At 37.8% G+C, this 16943-nt stretch overlaps 1 protein-coding gene across 1 annotated transcript in view; it reads right to left on the reverse strand.

Annotated features, from left to right (window-relative positions):
* The window catches only part of LOC143995704 (T-cell differentiation antigen CD6-like), a 133193-nt gene that overhangs the window by 97322 nt on the left and 18928 nt on the right, over positions 1-16943 (reverse strand). Inside the window, exon 4 of the mRNA XM_077490452.1 lies at positions 14917-15213. Within this exon, the coding sequence (XP_077346578.1) occupies positions 14917-15213 (297 nt within the window). The remainder of the gene's footprint in view (positions 1-14916; positions 15214-16943) is intronic.

Here is a 16943-nt window from a genome sequence, read left to right on the forward strand (position 1 = left end):
CAGGGATGGTGGGAGCCCCTCATAATAAGAACACCCAGGAGGAAGTCAGCACAGCACAGGGATGGTGGGAACCCCTCATAATAAGCAGCCCCAGTAGAAATATGACACCGCTCAACCTCTTCAAAGAGGAGGGTAGGGGCATATAGTACGGTGTGCTTTTTTGGGTCAGGGAAGTGAGCCAAATGAATTAAGAAGGTCTGTGTGCTTGATTCCAAAAATTGTTTATAGACATATACATGGTCTACTGATCACATGTGTTGAATTCCTCCGAGATCCATGCCTCATTCATTTTTAGAAATGTGAGGTAGTTAACACTGTCGTGAGCTAGGCGAGTACGCTTATCGGTCACAATCCCCCCTGCTGCGCTGAACGTCCTTTCGGACAGGACACTGGATGAGGGGCAAGCCAACAGTTCGATTGCAAATTGGGCAAGCTCTGGCCAGAGGTCAAGCCTGCCCACCCAGTAGTCTAGGGGTTCATCACTCCTCAGAGCGTCCACATCGGCCGTTAACCCAATGTAGTCGGACACCTGACGGTCTAGGCGTTCCCTGATGCTGGATCCGGATGACACCTGTCGATGGGTCGGCTGAAAGAATGACCTCATATCCGAAGTCACCAACACATCTTCAAACCGGCCTCTTCTTGCAGGCGCTGTTGGATTGGTACCCGCAAATCCTTCTCTGGGAGTGGGAATTGCTCCTCTGCCAGCGCACGCAAAAGCAGAATGCAGCATTTCTCGAAGCAAGGCCTGGAAGTGCTGCATTCTGACAGCCCTCTGCGACGGCGGTAACATTTCCGCCATTTTGTGTTTGTACCGGGGATCTAAGTACGTTGCCACCCAGTACTGGTCCTTGACCCTCATGCTTTTTATACGGGGGTCCCTATTAAAACACTGGAGCATGAAGGCCCCCATTTGCACTCAAGCGGAAGGTATGTGGTGGTGGTGGTGTTGTTGGTGGTAGTGTCTTTGGGGGTGCACATAGCAGAGAGTGAAGAAGAGGGTGCAGATCGAGAGGATGAGGAGGGTGCAGAAGAATAAGGCTGAGTGAGCCACTCAACCAAGTCTGGTGCGTCCTTTAAAGTAATTGAACGCACCTTCTGCAACTTCCCACTTTGGCTCAAGGCTGTTGCTCCTGCCCTACCCCTACCACCCCTGCGGAAGGGCCTGCCTCTTCCTCTGCCTGTCATTTTTTAAATCACCCTGTGACAAAACTCTTAGTCCCTATACCGCTGAAGGACTGCTGCAGTATAGGGCAGCGGTCAGCAGTAGTGCACGTCAACCCTATGTATTGTGGACCGATAGCGGTCCTTACAGAACAGCAGACTGTACTGCACTCAGGCCTATGTACCGTAGCACCCTATACCAAGTTACCAGTCCTTATAAAAACTTTTGTGGACCAAGCAGGTTGTGTGTTAGTGTTTAGCAGACTGTGCGTCAGTCCCTATACCGCTGAAGGACTGCTGCAGTATAGGGCAGCGGTCAGCAGTAGTGCACGGCAACCCTATGTATTGTGGACCGATAGCGGTCCTTACAGAACAGCAGACTGTAACGCACTCAGGCCTATGTACCGTAGCACCCTATACCAAGTTACCAGTCCTTATAAAAACTTTTGTGGACCAAGCAGGTTGTGTGTTAGTGTTTAGCAGACTGTGCGTCAGTCCCTATACCGCTGAAGGACTGCTGCAGTATAGGGCAGCGGTCAGCAGTAGTGCACGGCAACCCTATGTATTGTGGACCGATAGCGGTCCTTACAGAACAGCAGACTGTAACGCACTCAGGCCTATGTACCGTAGCACCCTATACCAAGTTACCAGTCCTTATAAGAACTTTTGTGGACCAAGCAGGTTGTGTATTAGTGTTTAGCAGACTGTGCGTCAGTCCCTATACCGCTGAAGGACTGCTGCAGTATAGGGCAGCGGTCAGCAGTAGTGCACGGCAACCCTATGTATTGTGGACCGATAGCGGTCCTTACAGAACAGCAGACTGTAACGCACTCAGGCCTATGTACCGTAGCACCCTATACCAAGTTACCAGTCCTTATAAGAACTTTTGTGGACCAAGCAGGTTGTGTGTTAGTGATTAGCAGACTGTACGTCAGTCCCTATACCGCTGAAGGACTGCTGCAGTATAGGGCAGCGGTCAGCAGTAGTGCACGTCAACCCTATGTATTGTGGACCGATAGCGGTCCTTACAGAACAGCAGACTGTACTGCACTCAGGCCTATGTACCGTAGCACCCTATACCAAGTTACCAGTCCTTATAAAAACTTTTGTGGACCAAGCAGGTTGTGTGTTAGTGTTTAGCAGACTGTGCGTCAGTCCCTATACCGCTGAAGGACTGCTGCAGTATAGGGCAGCGGTCAGCAGTAGTGCACGGCAACCCTATGTATTGTGGACCGATAGCGGTCCTTACAGAACAGCAGACTGTAACGCACTCAGGCCTATGTACCGTAGCACCCTATACCAAGTTACCAGTCCTTATAAAAACTTTTGTGGACCAAGCAGGTTGTGTGTTAGTGTTTAGCAGACTGTGCGTCAGTCCCTATACCGCTGAAGGACTGCTGCAGTATAGGGCAGCGGTCAGCAGTAGTGCACGGCAACCCTATGTATTGTGGACCGATAGCGGTCCTTACAGAACAGCAGACTGTAACGCACTCAGGCCTATGTACCGTAGCACCCTATACCAAGTTACCAGTCCTTATAAGAACTTTTGTGGACCAAGCAGGTTGTGTATTAGTGTTTAGCAGACTGTGCGTCAGTCCCTATACCGCTGAAGGACTGCTGCAGTATAGGGCAGCGGTCAGCAGTAGTGCACGGCAACCCTATGTATTGTGGACCGATAGCGGTCCTTACAGAACAGCAGACTGTAACGCACTCAGGCCTATGTACCGTAGCACCCTATACCAAGTTACCAGTCCTTATAAGAACTTTTGTGGACCAAGCAGGTTGTGTGTTAGTGATTAGCAGACTGTACGTCAGTCCCTATACCGCTGAAGGACTGCTGCAGTATAGGGCAGCGGTCAGCAGTAGTGCACGTCAACCCTATGTATTGTGGACCGATAGCGGTCCTTACAGAACAGCAGACTGTACTGCACTCAGGCCTATGTACCGTAGCACCCTATACCAAGTTACCAGTCCTTATAAGAACTTTTGTGGACCAAGCAGGTTGTGTATTAGTGTTTAGCAGACTGTGCGTCAGTCCCTATACCGCTGAAGGACTGCTGCAGTATAGGGCAGCGGTCAGCAGTAGTGCACGGCAACCCTATGTATTGTGGACCGATAGCAGTCCTTACAGAACAGCAGACTGTACTGCACTCAGGCCTATGTACCGTAGCACCCTATACCAAGTTACCAGTCCTTATAAGAACTTTTGTGGACCAAGCAGGTTGTGTGTTAGTGTTTAGCAGACTGTGCGTCAGTCCCTATACCGCTGAAGGACTGCTGCAGTATAGGGCAGCGGTCAGCAGTAGTGCACGTCAACCCTATGTATTGTGGACCGATAGCGGTCCTTACAGAACAGCAGACTGTAACGCACTCAGGCCTATGTACCGTAGCACCCTATACCAAGTTACCAGTCCTTATAAGAACTTTTGTGGACCAAGCAGGTTGTGTATTAGTGTTTAGCAGACTGTGCGTCAGTCCCTATACCGCTGAAGGACTGCTGCAGTATAGGGCAGCGGTCAGCAGTAGTGCACGGCAACCCTATGTATTGTGGACCGATAGCGGTCCTTACAGAACAGCAGACTGTACCGCACCCAAGCCTATGTACCGTAGCACCCTAGACAGACCAAGTTACCAGTCCTGATAAAGAGCTTTGTGGAACAAGTGAGTTGTGAATGATTAGCAGACTGCAGCAGAAGGGCAGCAGTCAAGTATAATATTCTTTCTATATTTGGAAGAAAGAATATTATACGTGTACAAGCCTATTACTGTACCACTGATACCAGTCCTGAAAAGAACCTTTGTGGAACTAATAGTAACAGCAAGTCTTTAAAATTATCCTCACTGCCTGACACACTGCTTCCTGCCTGTCCCTATACAAATTGGCAAAAAAGAGTAGGCTGGAACGATTAGCTGGAACAGCTCTTTTGTGGACCTGATAGTAACAGCTAATGATGATGATGATGATGATGATGAAGAAAGACTAATCTGGCTGAGCTGTCCCTAAAATAGCAGCATACAGCGCTCTGTCCCTTTATCTAAACTGACAAAAGAAACTCAGGCTGCTGACCTAACACCTATACCAGTCCTGAAAAGAACTTTTGTGTACCAAATAGCTAGCGTTTTCTCTGTCCCTACTCCACACAGGATCCTTTCCCTACAGTGACAGAAGAAAGAATGTAAAATGGCCACCGGATCGGGTGTATTTATAGGTTAGGGGGAATGTCCAAGTGTCCATGAGCTGTCATGTCTCAATTGGTTGTCCTGTAACACATGATAAACGTGTCACGAAAGGTTAAAGTTCTTGTATACATTAAACACGTAAGTCCGCCGGGGCGAACGACGGAAAAAGGCGTTCGAACCCGCGGACGGCGAAAGTCGGAAATTCGCCGCGAAACGACCGCCGGGCGAAACGTTCGTCCATCACTAATGTTGTGTTATTATATGTCAGTGTTACATTGTATATCATGTATGTTGTGTGATTATATGTCAGTATTACATTGTATATCATGTATGTTGTGTGATTATATGTCAGTTTACATTGTATATCATGTATGTTGTGTGATTATATGTCAGTGTTACATTGTATATCATGTATGTTGTGTGATTATATGTCAGTGTTACATTGTATATCATGTATGTTGTGTGATTATATGTCAGTGTTACATTGTATATCATGTATGTTGTGTGATTATATGTCAGTGTTACATTGTATATCATGTATGTTGTGTGATTATATGTCAGTGTTACATTGTATATCTCTGTATGTTGTGTGATTATATGTCAGTGTTACATTGTATATCATGTATGTTGTGTGATTATATGTCAGTGTTACATTGTATATCATGTATGTTGTGTGATTATATGTCAGTGTTACATTGTATATCATGTATGTTGTGTGATTATATGTCAGTGTTACATTGTATATCATGTATGTTGTGTGACTATATGTCAGTGTTACATTGTATATCATGTATGTTGTGTGATTATATGTCAGTGTTACATTGTATATCATGTATGTTGTGTGATTATATGTCAGTGTTACATTGTATATCATGTATGTTGTGTGATTATATGTCAGTGTTACATTGTATATCTCTGTATGTTGTGTGATTATATGTCAGTGTTACATTGTATATCATGTATGTTGTGTGATTATATGTCAGTGTTACATTGTATATCATGTATGTTGTGTGATTATATGTCAGTGTTACATTGTATATCTCTGTATGTTGTGTGATTATATGTCAGTGTTACATTGTATATCATGTATGTTGTGTGATTATATGTCAGTGTTACATTGTATATCTCTGTATGTTGTGTGATTATATGTCAGTGTTACATTGTATATCATGTATGTTGTGTGATTATATGTCAGTATTACATTGTATATCATGTATGTTGTGTGATTATATGTCAGTATTACATTGTATATCATGTATGTTGTGTGATTATATGTCAGTATTACATTGTATATCATGTATGTTGTGTGATTATATGTCAGTTTACATTGTATATCATGTATGTTGTGTGATTATATGTCAGTATTACATTGTATATCATGTATGTTGTGTTATTATATGTCAGTGTTACATTGTATATCATGTATGTTGTGTGATTATATGTCAGTATTACATTGTATATCATGTATGTTGTGTGATTATATGTCAGTTTACATTGTATATCATGTATGTTGTGTGATTATATGTCAGTGTTACATTGTATATCATGTATGTTGTGTGATTATATGTCAGTGTTACATTGTATATCATGTATGTTGTGTGATTATATGTCAGTGTTACATTGTATATCATGTATGTTGTGTGATTATATGTCAGTGTTACATTGTATATCATGTATGTTGTGTGATTATATGTCAGTGTTACATTGTATATCATGTATGTTGTGTGATTATATGTCAGTATTACATTGTATATCTCTGTATGTTGTGTGATTATATGTCAGTTTACATTGTATATCATGTATGTTGTGTGATTATATGTCAGTATTACATTGTATATCATGTATGTTGTGTGATTATATGTCAGTTTACATTGTATATCATGTATGTTGTGTTATTATATGTCAGTGTTACATTGTATATCATGTATGTTGTGTGATTATATGTCAGTATTACATTGTATATCATGTATGTTGTGTGATTATATGTCAGTTTACATTGTATATCATGTATGTTGTGTGATTATATGTCAGTGTTACATTGTATATCATGTATGTTGTGTGATTATATGTCAGTGTTACATTGTATATCATGTATGTTGTGTGATTATATGTCAGTGTTACATTGTATATCATGTATGTTGTGTGATTATATGTCAGTGTTACATTGTATATCATGTATGTTGTGTGATTATATGTCAGTGTTACATTGTATATCTCTGTATGTTGTGTGATTATATGTCAGTGTTACATTGTATATCATGTATGTTGTGTGATTATATGTCAGTGTTACATTGTATATCATGTATGTTGTGTGATTATATGTCAGTATTACATTGTATATCTCTGTATGTTGTGTGATTATATGTCAGTTTACATTGTATATCATGTATGTTGTGTGATTATATGTCAGTTTACATTGTATATCATGTATGTTGTGTGATTATATGTCAGTGTTACATTGTATATCATGTATGTTGTGTGATTATATGTCAGTGTTACATTGTATATCATGTATGTTGTGTGATTATATGTCAGTGTTACATTGTATATCATGTATGTTGTGTGATTATATGTCAGTATTACATTGTATATCTCTGTATGTTGTGTGATTATATGTCAGTTTACATTGTATATCATGTATGTTGTGTGATTATATGTCAGTATTACATTGTATATCATGTATGTTGTGTGATTATATGTCAGTTTACATTGTATATCATGTATGTTGTGTGATTATATGTCAGTGTTACATTGTATATCATGTATGTTGTGTGATTATATGTCAGTATTACATTGTATATCATGTATGTTGTGTTATTATATGTCAGTGTTACATTGTATATCATGTATGTTGTGTGATTATATGTCAGTATTACATTGTATATCATGTATGTTGTGTGATTATATGTCAGTTTACATTGTATATCATGTATGTTGTGTGATTATATGTCAGTGTTACATTGTATATCATGTATGTTGTGTGATTATATGTCAGTGTTACATTGTATATCATGTATGTTGTGTGATTATATGTCAGTGTTACATTGTATATCATGTATGTTGTGTGATTATATGTCAGTGTTACATTGTATATCATGTATGTTGTGTGATTATATGTCAGTGTTACATTGTATATCTCTGTATGTTGTGTGATTATATGTCAGTGTTACATTGTATATCATGTATGTTGTGTGATTATATGTCAGTGTTACATTGTATATCATGTATGTTGTGTGATTATATGTCAGTATTACATTGTATATCTCTGTATGTTGTGTGATTATATGTCAGTTTACATTGTATATCATGTATGTTGTGTGATTATATGTCAGTTTACATTGTATATCATGTATGTTGTGTGATTATATGTCAGTGTTACATTGTATATCATGTATGTTGTGTGATTATATGTCAGTGTTACATTGTATATCATGTATGTTGTGTGATTATATGTCAGTGTTACATTGTATATCATGTATGTTGTGTGATTATATGTCAGTATTACATTGTATATCTCTGTATGTTGTGTGATTATATGTCAGTTTACATTGTATATCATGTATGTTGTGTGATTATATGTCAGTATTACATTGTATATCATGTATGTTGTGTGATTATATGTCAGTTTACATTGTATATCATGTATGTTGTGTGATTATATGTCAGTGTTACATTGTATATCATGTATGTTGTGTGATTATATGTCAGTATTACATTGTATATCCTGTATGTTGTGTGATTATATGTCAGTGTTACATTGTATATCCTGTATGTTGTGTGATTATATGTCAGTGTTACATTGTATATCATGTATGTTGTGTGATTATATGTCAGTATTACATTGTATATCATGTATGTTGTGTTATTATATGTCAGTGTTACATTGTATATCATGTATGTTGTGTGATTATATGTCAGTATTACATTGTATATCCTGTATGTTGTGTGATTATATGTCAGTATTACATTGTATATCATGTATGTTGTGTTATTATATGTCAGTGTTACATTGTATATCATGTATGTTGTGTGATTATATGTCAGTATTACATTGTATATCATGTATGTTGTGTGATTATATGTCAGTGTTACATTGTATATCATGTATGTTGTGTGATTATATGTCAGTTTACATTGTATATCATGTATGTTGTGTGATTATATGTCAGTATTACATTGTATATCATGTATGTTGTGTTATTATATGTCAGTGTTACATTGTATATCATGTATGTTGTGTGATTATATGTCAGTATTACATTGTATATCATGTATGTTGTGTGATTATATGTCAGTTTACATTGTATATCATGTATGTTGTGTGATTATATGTCAGTGTTACATTGTATATCATGTATGTTGTGTGATTATATGTCAGTGTTACATTGTATATCCTGTATGTTGTGTGATTATATGTCAGTGTTACATTGTATATCCTGTATGTTGTGTGATTATATGTCAGTGTTACATTGTATTTCATGTATGTTGTGTGATTATATGTCAGTGTTACATTGTATATCCTGTATGTTGTGTGATTATATGTCAGTGTTACATTGTATATCCTGTATGTTGTGTGATTATATGTCAGTATTACATTGTATATCATGTATGTTGTGTGATTATATGTCAGTGTTACATTGTATATCATGTATGTTGTGTGATTATATGTCAGTATTACATTGTATATCCTGTATGTTGTGTGATTATATGTCAGTATTACATTGTATATCATGTATGTTGTGTGATTATATGTCAGTTTACATTGTATATCATGTATGTTGTGTTATTATATGTCAGTGTTACATTGTATATCATGTATGTTGTGTGATTATATGTCAGTATTACATTGTATATCATGTATGTTGTGTGATTATATGTCAGTTTACATTGTATATCATGTATGTTGTGTGATTATATGTCAGTGTTACATTGTATATCATGTATGTTGTGTGATTATATGTCAGTGTTACATTGTATATCATGTATGTTGTGTGATTATATGTCAGTGTTACATTGTATATCATGTATGTTGTGTGATTATATGTCAGTGTTACATTGTATATCATGTATGTTGTGTGATTATATGTCAGTGTTACATTGTATATCTCTGTATGTTGTGTGATTATATGTCAGTGTTACATTGTATATCATGTATGTTGTGTGATTATATGTCAGTGTTACATTGTATATCATGTATGTTGTGTGATTATATGTCAGTGTTACATTGTATATCATGTATGTTGTGTGATTATATGTCAGTGTTACATTGTATATCATGTATGTTGTGTGATTATATGTCAGTGTTACATTGTATATCATGTATGTTGTGTGATTATATGTCAGTGTTACATTGTATATCTCTGTATGTTGTGTGATTATATGTCAGTGTTACATTGTATATCATGTATGTTGTGTGATTATATGTCAGTGTTACATTGTATATCATGTATGTTGTGTGATTATATGTCAGTGTTACATTGTATATCTCTGTATGTTGTGTGATTATATGTCAGTGTTACATTGTATATCATGTATGTTGTGTGATTATATGTCAGTGTTACATTGTATATCTCTGTATGTTGTGTGATTATATGTCAGTGTTACATTGTATATCATGTATGTTGTGTGATTATATGTCAGTATTACATTGTATATCATGTATGTTGTGTGATTATATGTCAGTATTACATTGTATATCATGTATGTTGTGTGATTATATGTCAGTATTACATTGTATATCATGTATGTTGTGTGATTATATGTCAGTTTACATTGTATATCATGTATGTTGTGTGATTATATGTCAGTATTACATTGTATATCATGTATGTTGTGTTATTATATGTCAGTGTTACATTGTATATCATGTATGTTGTGTGATTATATGTCAGTATTACATTGTATATCATGTATGTTGTGTGATTATATGTCAGTTTACATTGTATATCATGTATGTTGTGTGATTATATGTCAGTGTTACATTGTATATCATGTATGTTGTGTGATTATATGTCAGTGTTACATTGTATATCATGTATGTTGTGTGATTATATGTCAGTGTTACATTGTATATCATGTATGTTGTGTGATTATATGTCAGTGTTACATTGTATATCATGTATGTTGTGTGATTATATGTCAGTGTTACATTGTATATCATGTATGTTGTGTGATTATATGTCAGTATTACATTGTATATCTCTGTATGTTGTGTGATTATATGTCAGTTTACATTGTATATCATGTATGTTGTGTGATTATATGTCAGTATTACATTGTATATCATGTATGTTGTGTGATTATATGTCAGTTTACATTGTATATCATGTATGTTGTGTTATTATATGTCAGTGTTACATTGTATATCATGTATGTTGTGTGATTATATGTCAGTATTACATTGTATATCATGTATGTTGTGTGATTATATGTCAGTTTACATTGTATATCATGTATGTTGTGTGATTATATGTCAGTGTTACATTGTATATCATGTATGTTGTGTGATTATATGTCAGTGTTACATTGTATATCATGTATGTTGTGTGATTATATGTCAGTGTTACATTGTATATCATGTATGTTGTGTGATTATATGTCAGTGTTACATTGTATATCATGTATGTTGTGTGATTATATGTCAGTGTTACATTGTATATCTCTGTATGTTGTGTGATTATATGTCAGTGTTACATTGTATATCATGTATGTTGTGTGATTATATGTCAGTGTTACATTGTATATCATGTATGTTGTGTGATTATATGTCAGTATTACATTGTATATCTCTGTATGTTGTGTGATTATATGTCAGTTTACATTGTATATCATGTATGTTGTGTGATTATATGTCAGTTTACATTGTATATCATGTATGTTGTGTGATTATATGTCAGTGTTACATTGTATATCATGTATGTTGTGTGATTATATGTCAGTGTTACATTGTATATCATGTATGTTGTGTGATTATATGTCAGTGTTACATTGTATATCATGTATGTTGTGTGATTATATGTCAGTATTACATTGTATATCTCTGTATGTTGTGTGATTATATGTCAGTTTACATTGTATATCATGTATGTTGTGTGATTATATGTCAGTATTACATTGTATATCATGTATGTTGTGTGATTATATGTCAGTTTACATTGTATATCATGTATGTTGTGTGATTATATGTCAGTGTTACATTGTATATCATGTATGTTGTGTGATTATATGTCAGTATTACATTGTATATCATGTATGTTGTGTTATTATATGTCAGTGTTACATTGTATATCATGTATGTTGTGTGATTATATGTCAGTATTACATTGTATATCATGTATGTTGTGTGATTATATGTCAGTTTACATTGTATATCATGTATGTTGTGTGATTATATGTCAGTGTTACATTGTATATCATGTATGTTGTGTGATTATATGTCAGTTTACATTGTATATCATGTATGTTGTGTGATTATATGTCAGTATTACATTGTATATCATGTATGTTGTGTTATTATATGTCAGTGTTACATTGTATATCATGTATGTTGTGTGATTATATGTCAGTATTACATTGTATATCATGTATGTTGTGTGATTATATGTCAGTTTACATTGTATATCATGTATGTTGTGTGATTATATGTCAGTGTTACATTGTATATCATGTATGTTGTGTGATTATATGTCAGTGTTACATTGTATATCCTGTATGTTGTGTGATTATATGTCAGTGTTACATTGTATATCATGTATGTTGTGTGATTATATGTCAGTATTACATTGTATATCATGTATGTTGTGTGATTATATGTCAGTGTTACATTGTATATCATGTATGTTGTGTGATTATATGTCAGTATTACATTGTATATCCTGTATGTTGTGTGATTATATGTCAGTATTACATTGTATATCATGTATGTTGTGTGATTATATGTCAGTTTACATTGTATATCATGTATGTTGTGTTATTATATGTCAGTGTTACATTGTATATCATGTATGTTGTGTGATTATATGTCAGTATTACATTGTATATCATGTATGTTGTGTGATTATATGTCAGTTTACATTGTATATCATGTATGTTGTGTGATTATATGTCAGTGTTACATTGTATATCATGTATGTTGTGTGATTATATGTCAGTGTTACATTGTATATCATGTATGTTGTGTGATTATATGTCAGTGTTACATTGTATATCATGTATGTTGTGTGATTATATGTCAGTGTTACATTGTATATCATGTATGTTGTGTGATTATATGTCAGTGTTACATTGTATATCATGTATGTTGTGTGATTATATGTCAGTTTACATTGTATATCATGTATGTTGTGTGATTATATGTCAGTGTTACATTGTATATCATGTATGTTGTGTGATTATATGTCAGTGTTACATTGTATATCATGTATGTTGTGTGATTATATGTCAGTTTACATTGTATATCATGTATGTTGTGTTATTATATGTCAGTGTTACATTGTATATCATGTATGTTGTGTGATTATATGTCAGTATTACATTGTATATCATGTATGTTGTGTGATTATATGTCAGTTTACATTGTATATCATGTATGTTGTGTGATTATATGTCAGTGTTACATTGTATATCATGTATGTTGTGTGATTATATGTCAGTGTTACATTGTATATCATGTATGTTGTGTGATTATATGTCAGTGTTACATTGTATATCATGTATGTTGTGTGATTATATGTCAGTGTTACATTGTATATCATGTATGTTGTGTGATTATATGTCAGTGTTACATTGTATATCATGTATGTTGTGTGATTATATGTCAGTGTTACATTGTATATCATGTATGTTGTGTGATTATATGTCAGTGTTACATTGTATATCATGTATGTTGTGTGATTATATGTCAGTGTTACATTGTATATCATGTATGTTGTGTGATTATATGTCAGTGTTACATTGTATATCATGTATGTTGTGTGATTATATGTCAGTGTTACATTGTATATCATGTATGTTGTGTGATTATATGTCAGTGTTACATTGTATATCATGTATGTTGTGTGATTATATGTCAGTGTTACATTGTATATCATGTATGTTGTGTGATTATATGTCAGTATTACATTGTATATCATGTATGTTGTGTGATTATATGTCAGTATTACATTGTAATTGCCGTCGTTCAGGTGATTATCTAATCGTTTTTTTTAACTATTGATGCCCCCCACTGAGACCACCACCTGTTTTGTTAAACTTACTTCTGCGGAAAAGTTTTCTCCCTATTGTGGGGTCACCAGTCCGGTATTTATATACTGTGGGGTCACCAGTCCGGTATTTATATATTGTGGGGTCACCAGTCCGGTATTTATATATTGTGGGGTCACCTGTCCTGTATTTATATATTGTGGGGTCACCAGTCTGGTATTTATATATTGTGGGGTCACCAGTCCGGTATTTATATATTGTGGGGTCACCAGTATGGTATTTATATATTGTGGGGTCACCAGTCCGGTATTTATATATTGTGGGGTCACCAGTCCGGTATTTATATACTGTGGGGTCACCAGTCCAGTATTTATATATTGTGGGGTCACCAGTCCGGTATTTATATACTGTGGGGTCACCAGTCCAGTATTTATATATTGTGGGGTCACCAGTCCGGTATTTATATATTGTGGGGTCACCAGTCCAGTATTTATATATTGTGGGGTCACCAGTCCGGTATTTATATATTGTGGGGTCACCAGTCCGGTATTTATATACTGTGGGGTCACCAGTCCGGTATTTATATATTGTGGGGTCACCAGTCCGGTATTTATATATTGTGGGGTCACCAGTCCGGTATTTATATATTGTGGGGTCACCAGTCCGGTATTTATATATTGTGGGGTCACCAGTCTGGTATTTACATATTGTGGGGTCACCAGTCCGGTATTTATATATTGTGGGGTCACCAGTCCGGTATTTATATATTGTGGGGTCACCAGTCCGGTATTTATATATTGTGGGGTCACCAGTCCGGTATTTATATATTGTGGGGTCACCAGTCCGGTATTTATATATTGTGGGGTCACCAGTCCAGTATTTATATATTGTGGGGTCACCAGTCCGGTATTTATATATTGTGGGGTCACCAGTCCGGTATTTATATATTGTGGGGTCACCAGTCCAGTATTTATATATTGTGGGGTCACCAGTCCAGTATTTATATATTGTGGGGTCACCAGTCCAGTATTTATATATTGAAATCATATCCCCTCTCAAGCGTCTCTTCTCAGTGCCTGACCTCACAAATGCTCTTCAGGAAGAATGATCAAACATTCCCAGACACCCTCCTAAACCTTGTGGACGGCCTTCCCAGAAGAGGTGAAGCTGTTATATCTGCAAAGGGCCAACTCAATATTGAACCCTCCGGATTAAGACTGGGGGGGGGTCATTAAAGGTCATGTGTGTTTAAATGCAGGTGTCCCAATACTTTTGGTAATATATACTGTACACAGAAAACATGAAATAAGAAATGAAGAATTGGGTGAAAATCAAATCCTGAATAAAGGAATATTGTGATTTTTTTCTTACTATTGCAGACGATGCCCACAGCCTTGGCTTGGCGGCAGGTGTTGGGGTTCTTGGTTAAGACTTTGCATTCCCATAATGAATAGGACTGAGAACACAGGAAGGTGACACTCGTGCTCAGTGTGTGTTCATATTTGGTGTTCTTCACAAACGATTCGCAGCCAAGAGCTTTACACACTTTATCCGAATCGTCATCATACCAGGAACCGTCGCACACCGTCCCCCAGACTCCGTCCATATAAACCTCCAGACGACCCCAACAGTTATTGGGGCCCCCAGACAGGCGAACTTCACGATGTCCTGTATGAGAATAAACAGAGGAAAGCAGAGCTGAGAGCCACCCGCATAACCACACAACAATGTTTTCATGATACCCCCTCGCCCTCTACTTACCTAATCCTCCTCACCCTCTACTTACCTAATCCTCCCCTCGTCCTCTACTTACCTAATCCCCCCCCCCCCCCTCGTCCTCTGCTTACCTAATCCCCCCCTCGTCCTCTACTTACCTAATCCCCCCCCCCTCGTCCTCTGCTTACCTAATCCCCCCCTCGTCCTCTACTTACCTAATCCCCCCCCCCCTCGTCCTCTGCTTACCTAATCCCCCCCTCGTCCTCTACTTACCTAATCCCCCCTCTTATTCTGTTTACCTAATCCCCCCCTCGTCCTCTACTTACCTAATCCCCCCTCTTATTCTGTTTACCTAATCCCCCCCTCGTCCTCTACTTACCTAATCCCCCCTCCTCCTCTACTTACCTAATCCCCCCTCCTCCTCTACTTACCTAATCCTCCCTCGTCCTCTACTTACCTAATCCCCCCCTCGTCCTCTACTTACCGAATCCTCCCCTCGTCCTCTACTTACCTAATCCCCCCCTCGTCCTCTACTTACCTAATCCCCCCCCCCCTCGTCCTCTGCTTACCTAATCCCCCCCTCGTCCTCTACTTACCTAATCCCCCCTCTTATTCTGTTTACCTAATCCCCCCCTCGTCCTCTACTTACCTAATCCCCCCTCTTATTCTGTTTACCTAATCCCCCCCTCGTCCTCTACTTACCTAATCCCCCCTCCTCCTCTACTTACCTAATCCCCCCTCCTCCTCTACTTACCTAATCCTCCCTCGTCCTCTACTTACCTAATCCCCCCCTCGTCCTCTACTTACCGAATCCTCCCCTCGTCCTCTACTTACCTAATCCCCCCCTCGTCCTCTACTTACCTAATCCCCCCCCCCCCTCGTCCTCTGCTTACCTAATCCCCCCCTCGTCCTCTACTTACCTAATCCCCCCTCTTATTCTGTTTACCTAATCCCCCCCTCGTCCTCTACTTACCTAATCCCCCCTCTTATTCTGTTTACCTAATCCCCCCCTCGTCCTCTACTTACCTAATCCCCCCTCCTCCTCTACTTACCTAATCCCCCCTCCTCCTCTACTTACCTAATCCTCCCTCGTCCTCTACTTACCTAATCCCCCCCTCGTCCTCTACTTACCGAATCCTCCCCTCGTCCTCTACTTACCTAATCCCCCCCTCGTCCTCTACTTACCTAATCCCCCTCGTCCTCTACCTAATCCCCCTCGTCCTCTACTTACCTAATCCCCCCTCGTCCTCTACTTACCTAATCCCCCTCGTCCTCTACTTACCTAATCCCCCTCATCCTCTACTTACCTAATCCCCCTCGTCCTCTACTTACCTAATCCCCCCTCGTCCTCTACTTACCTAATCCCCCCTCGTCCTCTACTTACCTAATCCACCCTCTTCCTCTACTTACCTAATTCCCCCTCTTCCTCTACTTACCTAATCCCCACCCTTGTCTTCTGTTTACCCTAATCCCCCCCAGTCCTCTGTTTACGTAATCCCCCCTCTTCCTCTGCTTACCTAATCCCCCCTCTTCTTCTGCTTACCTAATCCCCCCCTCTTCCTCTACTTACCTAATCCCTCTCTTCCTCTACTTACCTAATCCCCCCTCTTCCTCTACTTACCTAATCCCCCTCTTCCTCTGCTTACCTAATCCACCCTCTTCCTCTGCTTACCTAACCCCCC

This window comes from Lithobates pipiens, unplaced genomic scaffold, assembly GCF_037356315.1.
Source record: "Lithobates pipiens isolate NorthernLeopardFrog02 unplaced genomic scaffold, aLitPip1_a1.2 Scaffold_185, whole genome shotgun sequence".
NCBI lineage: Eukaryota > Metazoa > Chordata > Amphibia > Anura > Ranidae > Lithobates > Lithobates pipiens.